This window comes from Strix uralensis, chromosome 3 (genome assembly GCF_047716275.1).
Source record: "Strix uralensis isolate ZFMK-TIS-50842 chromosome 3, bStrUra1, whole genome shotgun sequence".
NCBI classification, from domain to species: Eukaryota; Metazoa; Chordata; class Aves; order Strigiformes; family Strigidae; genus Strix; species Strix uralensis.
In genome coordinates, this window is record NC_133974.1 from 3,329,890 (window position 1) to 3,348,621 (window position 18,732).

Sequence of the window (18,732 nt, forward strand, 5' to 3'; positions counted from 1 at the left end):
TTATCTCAACCCATGAGTTTTCTCACTTTTACTCTTCTGATTGTCTCACCCATCCCACCGGGGGTGTGAGCAAGCAGCTGTGTGGGGCTGAGTTGCTGGCTGGGGTTAAGCCATGACACCTGTGCTTCAAAGCCAGCTGAATTTTAACATTTAGTTTTAACCTTGTACTTCAGTTTTGTGAGGTAGGATTGTTCACACAGTTTGAGGGATGGATTCATTTTTTCTTTTGCATCCATGACTAACACAGTTTAAGATGCCCTGGAGCATCCCTGACATTTACAAGGAGCTTGTGATATGACTCTGGAGATCTGCGCCCCTTTAGACCAACACTGGGGCTTGATACTGGATTCCTTAGGCCATCTCAACTGGCACTAAACATCTATGTTTAAACAACTACATAGACTCTAATCTGTCTGAAAGTTAGTAATCTTAGCTATGGAAATGTCTACAGAAATAACATGGAACTGAGACTACCAGATGAGACAAGATACCAAACTTCAAGACAGTCAGGGCTCAACTGAGCTGCATGTAGAGAGAGGTGTGGTTCCACCTGAGATGTCCTAGGAAACCCAGGACATCCACATGAGGCTAACAGATAGGGTTGCCCTTCTTTTTAGGAAGGCTCAGGTCTTAACTTCTCTGTCCTGAGGGTGGTATAGTTGTCCTGGACTCTCTGAAGGATCTCAGATGGCACTGTAAACCTTTGTGAGGGCAGCTCAGCTGAGATCTAGGTCTCCACTGAATACTCCGTATAGAGCCCTAGAGAACCTAAAATTAAGTATGGAACAGAACCTAGTTCTTAATTTGAGCGAAAAGAATCTTATCTCTGGAAATCAATTGATATGCTATGAGTTTAGGAAATTGATTCTTAAAATGATAACAATATTAATTATTTGATTTTGATTATTGATTATTTCAACATGTCTGCATGCACCGTCACAAACCTGGTACAATACTACACACATACTTTTTTACCATACAGTTTAAGGCATTTTGTTTTCACCCTCTCTTATTTTTTGCTGGTTTATTCTTCCTGCAAATTATTGATAAAATGGACTGGTTCCCAAAGAGGTATACACATGTACAGCTGAGGTATAGTCAGACTTCTCCTGGCATTAGTTAGGCATTTATTCAGAGTTGTATATATTGCCCCAAGGAAAAAAAAAAAAAAAAAGATATAATGTGGTAGAAAACAGTTGTTAAATGAAGCTTGCAGTTCTACTGTGGCTTGTAAAGTCCAACCTCTCCAGTAAATGCTTGAGCGTCTTCCAGCTGTTTGCTGCAGGACGAATGCCCAAACCTTTTCCATGTTAAAGGTAAAATTAGTTTAAATTTTACTGGTTGCCTGCAAGGGCGAGGCATTGAGCAATTGCAAATGCTGTTAGCTTCAGAACAGGGCCTCGTACAAAATTGTCTGAGGAATCCCAGATGATTGTAAAGTGCTTAGATACCATCATTGGCATTGTAAAGGCTAGCACAAGGAATTGAACTTTACTCATTTCTAATTTGGTCGATATTACATTCAACCACTTCTCAGATACCTGACAGGTGAATTAACTCATCTACTGCTACATGTTTACATACTACAGTGATGAGCACAGTACAAACAGGTGGGTGGTCTGGAAGAGGAGAGATCTACTGGAATGACCTTTCTTGGTGCTGAGGATTTCTGATGAAGTGAGGAATGATCTCAACCTCTACTAAAGAAAAACAGGGGAAGTGGGGAAAGACTTTTACTTTTCTGGGTACAGAGAATGTAAGGTAGGGTAGGGACGGGGGAAATGAATGTACATCTCTGTGGGCTCTGACCAGACTTTGGCAATGATTCCAGATTTTGTCATCTTTCTGTGGATTGGCAGTCTTTCCAGGAAAATGGCATGCAACAGATGAAAGGCATCCTGTAGTCACTCAGAGATGATGCCCAGCAGAGCCACAGATCACTCAAGCAGCAAACAGCATGGCTTAAAGCGTGGGAACAAGAAGGTATCACAAACAAAACAGCCTTGCCTTTCCCCAGACCACTTTTCTATTGAAATCACTAACTCTTGGTGAGTTTACTAGCCCTCTAGAAATGAGGGCAGGTAATTGCAATGTTACTCACAGGATTCAAGATCAAGTTTACCACATTTAACTCAGAAGAAAAGCCAGTTATGATGGCTCAACTCACTGGAGATACTGTAATATGTAATGAAAATATAGTTTTAAAAAAGAAAGAAAGGAAGAAAGAAAAAAGCAGTTCTTGGATAAGCAGTTCTAAAAGTCCAGGTCCTCCTGGTCAATCTCATTAGAGTCTTCTTTCTTTTTAGAAGCCTGAACTTCATCAGTATGTTCCACCTCCTTTGGATCTGCACCTTCAGCATCTGCCTGGTCCTCATCTCCCAAGGGATCAGTACATGAAGATGCTTTATCCTCTTCTTCCTCCTCGCTGTCAGGATACATCTGTGAGGGTTTGCTGCTCTCATCACTTTGAACTCCTCCATTGGAATGGTTGCTCATGGGGTTATTGTCATCGTTGCATTCATCTTTACCTTCATCTTCAGACCCCTTCTGGGGTTGCTGCGACAAGCTTCCTATAGAAGAATAACAAGAAAAGGCGGCATCTTTGTTTGGACCCTCTAGCCTTTTGGGGTTTTTTTTGCCTTTGGCCCTTGAGACTCTCTCAGAAACCTTGTTGTTACTTTTGTCTTCATGTTCTTCATGTGCCTTGTCAGGGTCATCACTGGTAGGTTTCTCATCATATTTGTCACCTCCTTCACTGTTGTCTTCCTCCTCAGCTGAACATGCCTCATCTTCTGATCCTGGATTTTCATCTTCCACTGCCTCAGCTTCATCCTGCTCAGCTTCTTCACTTCCTTCTGCAGCATCTCCTTCAGGATTGTTGTCAGTTCCAGAGCCATCAGCAACTCCTCTGCATTCGGATGTCTCTTCCTTATCATTATCCTCAATGTCCTCATCCTCTGGCTCCTCTGCTTCTTCAGCTTCAATGTCAGCTTCATCTTCAGCTTTAGACTTCTCTTCAACTTCCTGCTCTGCATTTTGAGTTTCTTCTTCTTGTTCTTCCTCTTCCCCATTTGCTTCTTCCTCCTCTTCCTTTGTTTCTTCCTCCTCTTTTGCTCCCTCTTTTTCCTCTTTTTCTTCTTCCTGCTCCTCTTCTTTTCTTTCTTCCTCATCTTCTTTTGTTTCCTCATCCTCTCCTGTTACTTCTTCCTCTTCTTGCACTTTCTCCTCCTCTTTTGTTTCTTCCTCCTCCATCATGCCTTCCTCCTCATTTTTTGCTCCCTCTTCCTCCTCCTCCTTCACTTCCTCCTCCTCTTTTGTTTCTTCCTCCTCCTCCTTCACTTCCTCCTCTTCTTTTATTGCTTCCTCCTCCTTCACTTCCTCCTCCTCTTTTGTTTCTTCCTCCTCCTCCTTCACTTCCTCCTCTTCTTTTATTGCTTCCTCCTCTTTCACTTCCTCCTCCTCTTTTGTTTCTTCCTCCTCCTCCTTCACTTCCTCCTCTTCTTTTATTGCTTCCTCCTCTTCCTTCACTTCCTCCTCTTCTTTTATTGCTTCCTCCTCCTTCACTTCCTCCTCCTCTTTTGTTTCTTCCTCCTCCTCCTTCACTTCCTCCTCTTCTTTTATTGCTTCCTCCTCCTCCTTCACTTCCTCCTCCTCTTTTGTTTCTTCCTCCTCCTCCTCCTTCACTTCCTCCTCTTCTTTTATTGCTTCCTCCTCCTCATTCACTTCCTCCTCCTCTTTTGTTTCTTCCTCTTCCTCCTTCCCTTCTGCTTCCTCCTCTTTTACTTCTTCTTTCTCCTTCATGTCTTCCTCTTCCTCTTTTATTTCTTCCTCTTTCTCATTCATTTCCTCCTCTTCCTCTTTTGTTTCTCCCTCCTTCTCCTCCTCTTCCTTCTCTTCCTCCTCTTTTATTTCCTCTTCCTCCTTTGTTTTCTCTGCTGCTTCTGCTTTTACTTCCTCATCTTCTTTCTCTTTTGTTTGTCCCTCCTCCTCCTCTTCTCTTACCTCCTCTTCTTCTGCCTTCATTATTTCTTCCTCCTCTTCCTCCTCCTCATTTGCTTCCTCTTCTTTCTCTTTTGTTTCTTCCCCCACTTCTGCTTCTTCCTTTTCTTCTTCTTTGGTTTCTTCATCTTTAACCTCGTCCTCCATCTCACAGTTTTGACTCTCTGATATTTCAGTTCCTTCTCCATCTCTGTTCAGTGTTGAGCTGCCCACTTCATCTAATTCTGGCTCCTTTTCTTCATTGCTCTTCACTTCCACTTCAGTTGGCTGGAGTTCACCCTCATCATTTTCCTCATTTGGATTGCCATTTTCTGCTGCTTCCTCCACAGAACTTCTGGGAATTGTTCTGATATCCTGGGCTGCTTCTGAAACACAGGTTTCCTCATCATTTTTCTTCAATTTCAGGATTTGCTGTAAATCAAATGCTTTCATGACTGGGGCATTGGTGGCCACTACTGGGTTTCTTGTGGGCTTGGAAGCCATTTTTTTCCTCACACAAGAGTCACATGGACAGTATTCCTCCTCACTTCTTTGTGTATTAATACTGGCCTCAAAAGCTGCACTAAATACTGTATCTTCATCTACATCAAATGATAAGTCTAATGTGTCCTCTAGCCTAGTCTGGGTTCCATTGTCACTGAAGAGTGACTTTTTATGCATAGTTTGCAATCGCCGTCTCCTCTGCTCAGTTTGTAGTGTTGACTCACGCCTGAGTGGTTCATCCGGAGGTCTTGGTGTCTTCTTCCCTGTGATGGTTTTGATCTTCCTCAGCTCCTTCTCTATGCTTTTTTGTATCCTTTTACTCACTTCCTCCTTCAGTTCCAGTATCATTTCATCCATCTGCTGGTTGTTCTGCAGGTTCCACCTGACCTTGAATTCATTCATGGCACTGACATAGTGAGCCATGAACTCCTTCTCAATTTTCTTGAGCAGTCTTAGGATCCAGACTGGATCTGTTGAGTTTTGCTGAGCAAGGGATGTGCCCACACTGGTGGCAGTATCGACTTTGAGCTCTGGATCATTTGGAGACTCTTTTTCAAGCTGCTCTTCCAAATCAGCTTTCAGTTCTGTTCCGCAATCAGTATCACTGACATTTGTATCATTAGTAGTGGCTAGCTGATCATCTTCCCCTTCAAGATTTTCTTTTGGGAGTTCATCATTCACACCTTCAGCTTCTTGTTCTCCATTTTCAAGTAATTTGCTGTTTTCTTTATTTTCATTTGCTTTCCCTTCCTTCTGACCATTTTCACAGTTACTGCACTGAGCCTCCTTATTCTCTTCTGCCTCCTGAATTAGAAAGTCCTCTCTAGTAGACTGTGCTTTTTTCTCACCTTTTGATTTTGAGGAAGCCTTTGAAGGTCGGAATGGCTGCTCTTCCTTTTTACTTTGCTCCTCAGTCTCAGTCAATTCACTGCCAGTCATTACATTTTCCACTTGTCCAGCTGATTTGAATTCAACAGGTTTCTGTGCCATTAAAGTGCAGTCCCTGACACCAGCTGTGCTTTCTTCTCCTGAGCCACCAGAACCACTGCTAACATCAACCCCAGAAGAGGACATGGGAGTGAAGCCATAATCTACAGATTTTGGGACTTTAAAACCAGAGGCTGTCTTTGACTGCTCATTTGCCACTTGACCTGAACTTGGATCACATTTTTCAGCTGTGCATCCAAACCACAGGTCTTGAAAAATATTTAGCAGCTCCATATACGTTGGTTTATTCAAATATTTTGATTTATCTGATGGATCTTCTGACTCTTCATCAACGAGTTGGAGACTGGCAAGACAAGTAATCAATATGTTGGCAGAGTTACTCATTTTTCTGCCCATAGTGGGGGACACTTCAGGCAAACTGTTTGATCGGTCAAATTTTATTTCATGTTTTGAACTGAGCAAGGCCTTCATGATCTGGACAGAAGTCTGGACAGAGGTTGGCAGGTCTCTTCTGTTGTTTTGGCTGGATGTAACTGACTGGCTGCATTCTGCCTGGTCAGCTTTGGCAGCTTCGGACACAGCCTCAGAGATTTGTTCCTGATTCATGCATTCTTCAGCCTTTTCATTAATAGCAGTACCTTCTTCTGTCTCTTTTCCTACTTCATCCTTTGCCTTGTTTTTATCCTCCTCCACATTCTTTTTCTCAGCTTTTTCATCCTCTGAGATTTCCTCAGGATTTTCACAGTATGATACCTCAGTGGTTGCCTTTATGTGTTCCTCTTCTGCATCATCCTCCATTTCGTATTTCATAAGCAACGCTTCTGAAGGGATTTTACTTAGCCATTCTTGCACAACTTCTTCTGGAGATGTATTTGGTAGAACAGACGGCATTAAATCACTCCCTTCCTCCTGCATGTCTGTGCCTTCTAACTCTTCCTCCACTTTTCTGTTACAAGAATCATCAATTTCTTTATTCTTCTGATCATTTATTTCGGTTGCAACTGATTTAGACCCATAGGAAGTTGCTTGGGAGGAATCTACAATTTCTTTCTGCTCTTTTCCTGTGGTTAGCACTGACTCAGTACCTACGCTGCTAATGGAGGAATTCTTCAACATGGTTGAACGTATTTTTTTGCTGTTTGGCTTCTCTTTTGGTGGGGCGGGGCAATGCATACTACATACTGACAAAGTCTCAGACAATGATGCTTGACTGGAGTTTGAAATCTTCACATGAGGATTCCTAGTTTTTATCTGCCTTGATTTTGAGGATTGAGATATATTTGATTGTGAACACCTATCATCACTTCCCTGGGATATCTGTGTCAACAAACATTTATCTCTAACTTCTGACTTTGAAGAGACTCTTGAAGAGACACTTGCAGGATTTCCATTCCTAATCCCAGTCTCAACTGAGTGGTCAACTTTTGAACATATGCTCTCACTCATACTTCCCTGTCTTGAAGAAGGGGCCTCTGACTTAATCTTGGAATGGGCCTCTCCAGCTTTTCCATTAGGGTTTGAAACACTTGAGCAGATGGATGATGGCTTGCTATTTTCTTCTCTATGGCTTCTCTTCTTTGAGCCTTTTGAAGATTCACTGTAGCCACTAGTAGCACTTTTCAAGCTTTTCTCCTCAGTAAAACCTGCAATTGCCTCTGCTTCACTAGTAGATGAAATGTTTGAGTGAAAAGATCCTGAGTTATGAGACATGGGGTATCCAATAGATTTCTTATTGATTTCACATGAGCTTTTTGAGTAATTAGATACCCTGCTGCATGATTTCAGATCATCTGTATGTAGGGAATTCTTTTTATTCAGCGTGGATTCAAGTGAAGATACAGACACTTCAGACTGTGCATCCAAATGAATATGGCTGTGTTTGCTCTTTTTGGATCCTCTGGAAGTGCAAGAGGCATTGCACAGAATGATCTCATCCCTGTCACTTCTCTTGCTGTTCCTGTCACTAGCTCTGGAATAGGTGGTTTCTTGTGCGGGGCATCCTTCACCTTCACTACTCTCATCTCTAACTGATTGACTGGGCTTTGTTTTTACTGACACAGAGCTGACTTCATTGACTTCCTTTTCTTCTTGTTCTGCTTCAACTTCTTCAATCTCTTTCTTAGGACAGGACTCACTGGAGAAGGAAGAGACCACTGCATTGTCATCAGAGTGGTCATCTCGTTCACTCTTTGCTCTTGTCTTGGTACAGTTACTAGACTTGCTGTGCACACTATTGGCAGGAGTGGAGCACCTAGTAATATCTTCTTGATTTGCCTTCTGAAGGCTTGAGGAGGACATGCTCCTACCCATGCTTCTTGTTTCCTCACATACATTCTTCTTGCTCTGTCTGGACTGCAGAGATGACCTTGACATGACACTTCCAACTCTGCTGTTTTCAACCTCTTCCACATCATGCTTGAAGCACTTCACAGAGGAAACTTCAAAACAATTTTCATCTTCATTTTGTGAATTAGTTTTGCTGGTCTCATGGTCTTCAGGGGCGTCTGGAGTATCCAGGTTGTTCTCACAGCTTGAATGCGACATTAAACCCAAGGATGAAGGTCTCTGACTATCGCTTGTGCTTGTCCGAGTGTATTCTTGCCGGTCTTCTCCATTGGAAGGACCTGTAGACAGATCACTTCGACACATACACTTTTTAATGGATCTGTATGCCACTCTGTTCGCTATAGTCTCTGAGTAGGATGAGGACTCTTGCACAAAGTGCTCAGAGAATTCCTCACTGGACGTGGTCTGGAGGCTATCCACAGAAGCCATTTTTTTGTGGACCACTCTTCTCCGGGAAGATGTGCTGGAACATGATGACCGTGTGTGCCAGGTGCTTCGTACACTGGGCTCTTCCCTCTGGGATGTGTGCATGGGGTTTTTCCAGATGTCATAATCCTGGTGTTTCTTTCCACAGCTATGACAATGAAACTCATCACATTCTGATTCCTCAAGTTTTGACATGTAAGAATCAATATCACAGGGATATAATGACTCATCTGCCTCTGAGCTGGCTTCTGGGTTCATTGTCTGTATGGGGTCTCCTCCAGTGTCCTCCTCTACACCTGACTCTTCACAAGGCATCTGGTTCATCAGATTGGATTTTTTGATCTGTGTGGACCACTGCAAAGTCTCATCATTTAACAAGCGGAAGCGGACTTTCATCTCAACAGACAGGCTACCATCCTTGTTCACATGTACCCGTTTTTCTATGTCGTCATTGGCGAAGGAATGGATGAGGTCCCCAGGTTTTGGATGCGAGAAACTGTTTGAGAAAGGTGCGCTATTATCCGGTGAGGTAGCAAGACCATTAGGGTATGACTTTTCTGATGATAAAGAAAATCTCGTTGACCTATTGCTTGATGCTGACCGTGGATGGATAACACTCTTTTTGGCTTTCAGTCCGAAGTTCACTGGAGTTTGAAATAATTAAAGAAAAGAAAGAGGGAGAGAAATGTTAACTCATATAAAGATGACACAAAATACATAGATTAAAGCCTCAAAGTACAGATATTATTCCATTAAAGCTAAGCCTGTGTCAATTTACATAATTTGAAAATTTGGCTTTGACTAAGTCATGGCCATAAATGTTAAGTTTTGAATGAACAGTCTGTACTAAAATCTTCTATACCTTAACTTTATTATTTTTTTAATCTAAATTGAAACACAAACACTTTTTTGGTTGTATTATGTGCATGTCAGGAAGAAAATAAATATATGTAAAAAGAAATTTAGTCTCAAATGTCTGTATTTTATTACATTGCAAATACCCCTTTGTTTAACTGTGCAAGTTTTCATCCTTCTTATTCAGTCAGGGAAAAATACATGGAGAAGTGACCCTCTTCCTTAGTTAGAGGTCAAGTGTCACATATTTATTGTGCATCATCCACTTCTCCAATCAAGTGCCAGGAAAGAATTGTGTGGCCATGTAGACCAGAGCAGCACTCAGTCCCTGTGGGGATGTGCTGCTATGAATAACTATAATGCTTATTAAAACATAAAGGACAAATGAAAAAGAAATTGTAAGCTGGTGATAACTACAAAAAGAAATAGTGGTAGTTATAGAGGAAATCAGTGATAGAAAGGGAATTTTAAGAATTGTAATCTGAAGCACATCTCTATGGCCCAGTGTAGTGATCTCTATAGATTTATTGAGGTCCTAGACCCTTCATTTCAAGCAGAGTACATTGCTATCATGCTGTCTTGCAAGATATGCATCTATCTTGTTTCTGATACATGTTTGTTCAAAGTTTACTTTTACATATCTAGACAACCACATGCCTCTGTAGGCATATGGATATGCAGCCGAGTGGAGGGCATTTTAGGAAGGAAATGTTGAACAGAGAGCACACCAATCAAGATCAATAACACATGAAACAGCTTCTATCTAACCATCCTTATGCATTTGAACTGATATATTTGCTCAGTCTCTTGATGGACAAATCTTCAGTTTATTCCCACTGCTTCCTCCAGTTTTTAATGTTTTAAACAGTGAGTGTGGGATGCCTCTGTCCTTAAGTTTCTACAAGTAGCTGTCAACACACAAGTGAATCTTTCCTAGATCCTAGTATTGACAATGGAGAGAAACAGGTGCACCTCCAGAGCACCCTTAGTTTCATCCTAAAACCAATCCCTAACATGGTGAGATGAATTGCCCTCTGGAAATGGGAATTTGTCCCTATAGGTTACTGAGGGTGGCTGGTTTAATTACCTGTGACCTTAGATAACTCACGGTGAAGTGCCTAAGAAATATTATCCTGAATAACCCATAACATACTCCTTCCCGAACATAACTTTTCCATAAAAACATGCTTTGTGTCCAAAGAACTATACTGCGGGTAGCTGTTAGTTCTCCAGAGTTTGAAATGCCCTTCACACCCTGAGAAATTATAAGTTATTTAAAGAAAGCATAAGAGAGTCTGAGAAACTGAGTCTCCTGTTGACAAAACCAGGGCATCCTCTGGTCCTGGAGCAGGCAAGTACAGAAGTGCAGGCATTATATGACAGACAGACAAGGGGATAGAGGATTCGTGGGAAATCTCAAGGATTTGGGGTGTCTTGGAGGCAGACACAGGAAAGGAGGGAGTTCTGGAAGGAAAACGAGACACAGAGATATGAAAGAGGAAGGGAAGTCAGCCAGACACGGGGAGCATGTAGAAGAAAGACTGGAGGGTGTAGGGAGGAAATCCTAGAAGGAAACCAGAGAAAAAGAAGGGGAGGATGGAAAGGCCTGGGAGGCAGAGAGAGGGAAGTACATTTTCTACATGAAATCTGCACGTTGGGGCAGTACAATAGGTGCCTGTAATCGCCATGTTGTGGGACACAGGCCTGGAGATGACTGTGCAATATGCCCCAGAGTTTTTCTTACTTTCATTGTTTTCATTGACATTGTTGCCATTGGAACGGGGAGCCAGGTCGGGCAGCTTCTCCACTGAATGTTTCCTCAAATTCTCCATCGATACAGGTTTAAATGCCTCCCGGCCGACACACACCAGCACGTTGGGGCAGTGAAGCAGAGCCTGCATGCTGTCAATCTAGAAAGAGAAGAGCATGTGGGTCCCCATGAGCCAATACAGCAGAACTAGGTTTTACCTTCCAGGTGCAGAATCAATTGACATTTAGTTGTCCCCTAAAATAAAACAAACATGGTTCTGGAGAACCTCAGGGTCTACCAGAGCCTGTTGGTAGGTTCTGTTGCAGTATTCTTCCATTGAAAGAAAAGCTCTGCTATGTTTTAATCAGGTCTCCTAAGATATGGAAGGGGTGGGAGAGATTGCCTAAGGGAGAAGATATCTCATTTATTACAAGGTTTTACATCTTTTGGGAAAGATTTAGGCATAATCAATGTGATAGCAAGGAAGGGAGTGGAACTGGAGGTTTTCAGTTTCTCTTACAGAGAATTATACTCTTTAATTCTTCTCATTCCTGTATGGGACAACAATTATTATCTGATAAATGCTACATCCCAGATTGACCATTAGTTGTCTTCCTTCCTCTGCTCAGGAAGGAACAAAAACTATCACTTCCCCTAATATTACCTCAAATACTTTCTCAAATACTACCTCAAGCATTGCCTCAATGCTGGACGATGTGGAACATTGTCCCTCAGTGTGGGAAGTGCCTGTGAAGGACTCTCCGTTCCTCCACAAGAACCCAGGTTTACAAACTGCCTCCACATCTTCACCGCATGACCTGTGCCTGGATTATACACCAAGTCCTTCATGTCAGCTGCAGCTAGTAACAGAAAGCAGGGCTAGACATGGAAGAAAGTCACTTTTACACAAATACAACATTTACTTAGGATCTAAAGGAGGAAGAATCAGTCTTGTGATGAGCACTGGCTCAACAAAGTCTGGATCCCTCTTCCGTCTTGCTTTTGCAATCTCTTATTTGTAAGACTGAAGTCAAGCTCCCAGGTGAATCACTTGTTGGCTTCTAAAAGGATAAGAGGGGTCTCCTTCTGTCTGAGAGGGCGTTAGAGTGGCCAACATCTGGCAGCTGTGTGCTGTCAGGGGTCTCCACAATCCAGCTAGGATGTTTCTTTCTCCTGTCCTGCTACATCAGGACAACATATGCTTATGGGGACTCACCAATAATAAGTGACCATGAATGGGCTACCAAGATGTTAGCTAACACCGGTGGTGGGCTGAGCACTATCTTGCCTGAAAGATGCACCCTGACCTCACTGTGTCACTTAATCATCAGCTCTTTAACTCACAACCGAGTATGGAAGAGACCAAATCTCAGAGGAGCTGCGATGACAGTTCTGCAGTTGTCACACATGCCTGGCATAACAGATCATGAAGACAGGACCTCATTCTCTGAATACTGCTCTAGCAAAAGAATGAAGAATCAGGCCCCCTTCAGAGCCCAAGCTCTTATTTTGCGAAATGCCTCTGGGGTTTTCTGAGATTAGTTAGTACCACTAGAGCTTTGAGAGGTAGTAAGATAATAGTGATGGATCTTGTGCAAACAAGAGGAGCGTGAAGGTGTGTGGGGTGAAAGAACAAGCCAGAGACAGAATCACTCAAGATCCAGTTAAACACTTCTGGTGATTTTTCTTACAGTAAAGCATATGACATCAACTTTTTAGTGGGAAGACACTAAAATCCCATCGTCTTCCCATTATTTTTTATTTATTGTTTGCACTTTAACAACACTTGCAACCTGGGGCCCATAGAGTCTGTTACTATAAAAACCCACAGTAAGAGACTCTGCTCTCTAAAGCTTACATTAAGCACCACTGTGTGTAAAGCAACAAAACTGCTGAGTCTGTGTCATGAGAAACCTGAAACAGAAACGGAAAATAACCCACAAATCTCAGTCTATCTATGTCTACTGCTTGTCTTTTGTCAATAAATCCACTCTGGTCAATACATTACTAAAAGAAACATCTTTCTAGCTCACTTAAAAAGTTTATAGAAAGCCTATAATTTAATAAATAAAATATTTTGAGTAGGTTTTTGCCACCTGTATATTTCTTTTCTTTCTTTACTTTCCTGTTCTTTTTTTTTTCTTTTTTATTCCTTTTGCCCTGTCCTCATACAAGTAGGAAAAAAGTGAGGGTAAAAAAGGAGAAAGAGAAAAGGAAAAAGAGGGAGAGAAGAAAGAAAAATAAACATGAAATCTCTTCTGACCCTATTGTAAAGCAATCTGTCTTTAAACCCCTGCTAAGTTTAGGATCTATTCCTATTTGTAAAGGACCTTTTTTCAGTGAAAGTTATTTTCTGCACAGGACATTTCTTCACATGTTACTGTGTCTGTGTATAAATACTTCAGTCACACTCATCACCCCTGTGTTGTGTGTGGAGAAAATAGATGGTGCCAATGACACAGCTTCAGGAATCAATGGATCTGAGCCAGCTGATTGAATTTATATATATTGCACAAACCAAATCCTTTCATATGAAATACACTTGTGTTATGTGACTTAAAATCAAGAGTCCATCATGTAGTATTTCTGGCATCATCAGCTTTTTAGCAGTGTTTATACCTATAACATAGCTTTTCTTCCCATTATCTTACAAGCTTAAACTCTTTGAATTAATAATTGTAGAAATTCATCTAAGTTTGGCAAATCAGCACTTCGTAATGCTTCATTGTTAAAAGCATTCTGGTAGTTATAAATGCAGCTGAATGTTTCCTAAGGGTTAAATAAATAATTTTTCTTGCATTGATTCGGTTTAACGCAACATCCATTCTGTCAGAGCAGTACAGTGCTGTGGAGCTGGGATAATAGTTCATCTCAGTTTGCTCAGCACAGAGCTTTCCCACACTGCTGCACGAAATGGTTCCTCTCAACAGCACGTCGCTGCCTGGGCTGTACAGATGAATCTGTCTTCAGGACATTCAACATGGCATTTTTTACTGGTGCTAAATTATCTCTAAACAGTATGTCCCCTCTCAGGTGTTTAGCAACTTTGCAGCTCGCTCAGCTTGTCCCAGGATGAGGTCATGAATTGCTTTTCAGATTTGCTTCTTTTTAAGAAATATATAAAAATTATTTCTCATCTGAAGGGATCAGATCCTGCACCTGCAGTCATGTTAGTGTCTACTGTTGCTCCTGAATGGGCTAAGTGAAATATTGGCCCCATTTCAACCAGTGGCAGAACTTCCCTTGCCTTTTCTGGAGTCTGTGTCCCACTGATTATGGCACGAAAACTGGGAGCTTTCCTTTGCTGTCCTGCAAGAGAAGTGATCCTTCTGCTTGGACATAACAACCACCAGACAAAGAGTTATTACAACTCGCAAAACTATTTTCCATGCACTTTCTGCCATTGATTTTTATGTGAGGGAGGAAATGGGACATCAAACAGAAAATTGGTGAAGTGGCTTGAGAGATAAGATTGCAAGATTTGTCAATAGCACCATGGCAAAAAGCAGACACAGTAGCTATTAATATTTCAGAAGCATGAGCCCCAAAGAAAGAGATGAAATATTAGATCTGATTAAATTATGAGAAAATAATATGATGTTGAATTGCTGTTCAGGATAGGTAAGAGGTGGGAATGGACTAGCAGAGAGGACAGTGTGAATTCCAGCGTATGGAATGTTGTTCAAGGTTGACGTGTCTCACCAAGCATGATCCTAGTCTAACTCTCGGGAGTTATCTTACTCTAAAGTGGTTTGTTCTGGGACCTAGGATTTTATAAGCAATGCTTTTATAAGCAACTTATATACAGGAACATATTGTCATCATGTCTCAGATAAAAGTTGTGAAAATCAAGGAACAGGCATCCTTCTGTAAATGTTGAAAACAAAGGACAGGAAGATAATACCTAGATTTTAGGCATTTAAAAGTTAAGTGTGTAGGACTGAGCTAGTCATCCAAGGCTGTATAGTTCACATAGAAAGGGCAATTCCTGTACCCTGCATTGGATGTCTCTTCTACTGTGAGCCAATTCATTCTCTGGAGGTGCCTCTTTCTCCCTTGGTATGAGAGCAACTTGGAATGATTAGGAGAGATGTAGACATCTAAACTAAAGCAAATTAACTCCAGCCAACACGATCACACAATAATTATCAGGAAGCATTGTCTGAGCTGAATATTGAGTATCGGTCTCCAGGGTCCCAGGCCCGTGCTCCTTCTTGAAGGCCATATTATTTCATTGAGTTGCTGCTGTTAGTTGCTATTTTAGGAATACTGTCATAATTAACTTCAGCTGTATAATATCAAATGTGTCATAATCCCAATATAAGTAAAATCAGTAGTACAAAATTCTGAGACAAACCTTATATGTCTCTCCTGAAGCAGGGAGACTATCACTGCAGTAAATATTAAATTATTTTAAAGGATTCTTTAAATTTCTTGCAGTCAATGAAACCCAGGACTTTAAACATCATTGTTTTCTGACCTTTGCTCTATTGGATTAATTTTTTATTTATTTATACAGGAAATTCCGTTTAAGAAAACAATTTTTTTCACTGTAAGGGTGGCCAAACACTGGAACAGGTTGCTCGGATATGTTGTGGAGTCTCCATCCTTGGAGATATTCAAAACTCAGCTGGACACCTGAACAACCTGCTTTCGTTGACTGTACTTTGAAAAGGGGGGTTGGATGAGATGATCTCCAGAGGTCTCTTCCAATCTAGAGGTAGTTGTTATTTTCATGTAGACATCAGCCTGAGAAAAAGTGTAGTGTAAACTGAAAGAGTAGAAGGTAGATGTTCTTATCCACCTTAGCTGTCACAATCAGGGGAGAAAAATAAATACCATTAGGGTGGGATGTATTTCATTTTAAAGCAGCAATAAAACTTTAGATATTTGGTCCTTTCTTTTAATGCGGGGGGGGGAGATCAGAAGATGCCCTAGTGAAATAAAATGGTGGCTACTGATTGGTCAGCACAGATTTTTTTCCAACTTTAAAGTTTTCTTTGTTTGCTCTGAGACACCATTTATCTCTTCCGAGCAGTAGCCTGTAAGGAAATCCTTCTGGTAAACAGATTCCCCACTTCCCTCAGGCCGCAACAGCAAGATTCTTGAGTATCCATGCCAGGATACCATCTTAGAAGAAAACAGTATTACATCCCAGTCTAAATTAGTCATTTAAAAAAAAAAAAAAAAAAGGGCAATTGATTGTGAATACTTAAAATCTGGTGATCACCTGAAAGGGTTGTGTTGGAGAAGGGAATGCCCTGCCCTACTGTTTCTTCATGAACTCATCACACTTGATTATAAGTCATCTTTTACAATCTAGGCTTCTTGCACGTTGGTGGAGAGCATCAGTATTTCTGAGGGATGGGTCATTTCACCCCAGGAAAACCACCTGATATAGGTCATACTTCCTCTGTTGGACATACCTGCCTCTTTCACTGACTAGAGAGAAAGCCAATCATCTCACTGTGGTTGTCTAAATGTAGATACCCAGAGCAATTTGAGATGTTCTAGGGTATCTAATATGTGCCTGAGGGTGGCACACAGGATATGAGATAAATATGAGACCTGTGCCCCAGCAGACTACCACCTGAAATCTGAGCAGGAAACATCTAGCATATTCATATAGAGACAGTTAGAAAATTGACTTTATTTGTGAGCTGAATCCCAAAACATGGTAACTTCAAGAATATTTTAATCCACGGTAAGTGAATAGTCAGGAATAAAATGGAGGAAAATGAATGGCTTATGTTAAAGGTTTTTGATGGGTTAGGAAAGAGTTCCTTTGGATCGCTCAGGCGATTCAATCCCTCTTTTGAGTTCCCTCAATGTAATTAACCTATCATAATGAGCTCATGACAAGGGTTACTCACAGTTAAGGCACTTGATGTTCAGAGACAAAAGTTCACTAAGCAAAATTCCCAGGGAACAATCTCTGGCAGTTTGCACTTGGTGGGCTGAAATAGACGCCTGTTAAAGTTTTATTGCGTAATCCCTGAAAATGAAATTAAGTTTCTCAGTCTTACTGTAAAACTTGATCCAAATCCCACTGTAACCAATGAAGAGAAACTTGCTGAACTCTACGGACTCTGGATCAGGAACCAGGAGGATTATGGGGGCTGTGAGTGAAGTTCTGGACCAAAAAGCAGAAAACTTGTTGCCAGTACTTGCCTCTGTTGAAGTATTTTTGTTCACATCAGTCAACTTCTGGCTCACAAAACACTGTGGTGTCTTAAAGACCAGGTGCTACCATGTGAAAAAAATTGCAATTTGCTATGTGTTAAACCTATATGCATAGACTCTTCCAATGAAATATCAGCTACGTCTTTAGGTTTCATTGAAGTCTTCGTATTTCTGACAACAAAATTACAATTTTTCAAAACAGTAAAACTTCTGTTTTCTTACATATTTCTTTATCTCATACCACAGGAACTCCCTGTCACATTGGGATATGTCACATATGGATAGGTTAAAAAAAACCTCGGTGTTCTTTCCAATACAAAAGTTTCATAGACATTACTCTAAGATCCACTGAGGAGGCCACCATGTGCAAGGTGGAAATGAAAGGACATCATCTCTTCTGAACTATGTCTTTTTTTCAGTTTGAGTGCTAGCCATTGGAGGATGTTTTGTCTCCATGAATGTTACTGTATAGTACCCTACCGCAAAGGGGCTGTGATCTCAGCAAGGACCTCTAGGTGTTACTGCAACACAATTAATAATAAAATGTCATCGATACCTAAAGAGAAGAAAAACAAGCATAACATGTCTAAAATAAGGAAACTGTTGCTTGTTGTGAAGATCATTCTATCCTCTGGCTCTTCTCAGAGAAGAAAGAACCTTCGTAAACCTTACTCACCTCAGAAGCTGAATATTGATATCAGTTTCTGATGAAGGTAAAATGTAGGAGATACCTTTTATTTTTCTTCTGCTGGCTACCAGCCAACCAAAAACATTTGAGAGAGAGAGAATGACAGAATGAGGAAATAATGCAGGACACGGTTGAGATCGCAAGTCCAAAAGCTAATCCACTTTTCAAAGAGGTGCAGAGATGCAAGGGAGAAACAGGAAAAGCTTGTAACAGACATGTTGAAGTAAAGGCTAACGGGCTGAGTTCTTTGCTTATCATGCTGACTCATTGCCTTCTTTCCTTGTGTCCTTTTGTTTTTCATTCGGATTTACAACTTTTTGGAGTAGGAACAGCCCTTTTAATTTGTAGTTGTACTATGTTCAATCCAGGGGGATCCAGGCTCTGTACTGGGGTATCTTGATTTAGCGATAAATTTTGTATTATATTCATGCAAAGAACACATTCGCCCTCCCCTCCCTCAGTCTTTGCACTGGAGGAATTAGAGGGCAGTTCTTCTGGGGAGTGGTTTTTTAAAGCTATGCTAATCTGTTGGTCAGAAGGTGAATCATGGGGTGTTGCCACTCCATGCCCACATACATATTAGCAAATTAGCGGAAGAAAAGGAGGAAGGTATAGGAAAGTGCATTACTTGACCTCACTTTCTCTAACATCAGCATGGGCAACCTCCCCCACACCCTACCACAGTGGAACACCCCTTTTCCCATCAGCAGAGAGGTTGGTAGATGTGGCATGGGTGTGTATTTGATGAGCAGCCAGAGGTTCTCCCTGTCACATCAGAAGGAACACAGAACAAGAACTAATATTGAACTTAAAGTAGGAAACTATTGCATAGAAATGGATCTAATCCTCTGCAAACCATAGCACCCAAGTGATTAGTCCAGAAGAGAGTACACAGCACCCCTTCCAGCTCCCATGACAAATCAACTAACGTGGTCTGTTGCACACCAAGTCAAATATCAGGTTCCAAAATCCATGTGCAGGAAGCAGATAGATGCCAGTGTCCTAGGCTCCTCCAACAGCAGGTAATCTGTTAAACGTAAATTACATGCTGCTA

General features: G+C 41.3%; 1 protein-coding gene across 1 annotated transcript in view; it reads right to left on the reverse strand.

Moving 5' to 3' along the window:
• Positions 1-2,253: 2,253 nt before the first annotated feature.
• Positions 2,254-18,732, reverse strand: part of RP1L1 (RP1 like 1) — a 32,066-nt gene continuing 15,587 nt past the window's right edge. Inside the window, exons 3-5 of the mRNA XM_074864574.1 lie at positions 10,802-10,967; positions 3,643-8,846; positions 2,254-3,024 (exon numbers count right to left, since the gene is read on the reverse strand). Coding sequence (XP_074720675.1) covers positions 2,254-3,024; positions 3,643-8,846; positions 10,802-10,967 — 6,141 coding nt within the window. The remainder of the gene's footprint in view (positions 3,025-3,642; positions 8,847-10,801; positions 10,968-18,732) is intronic.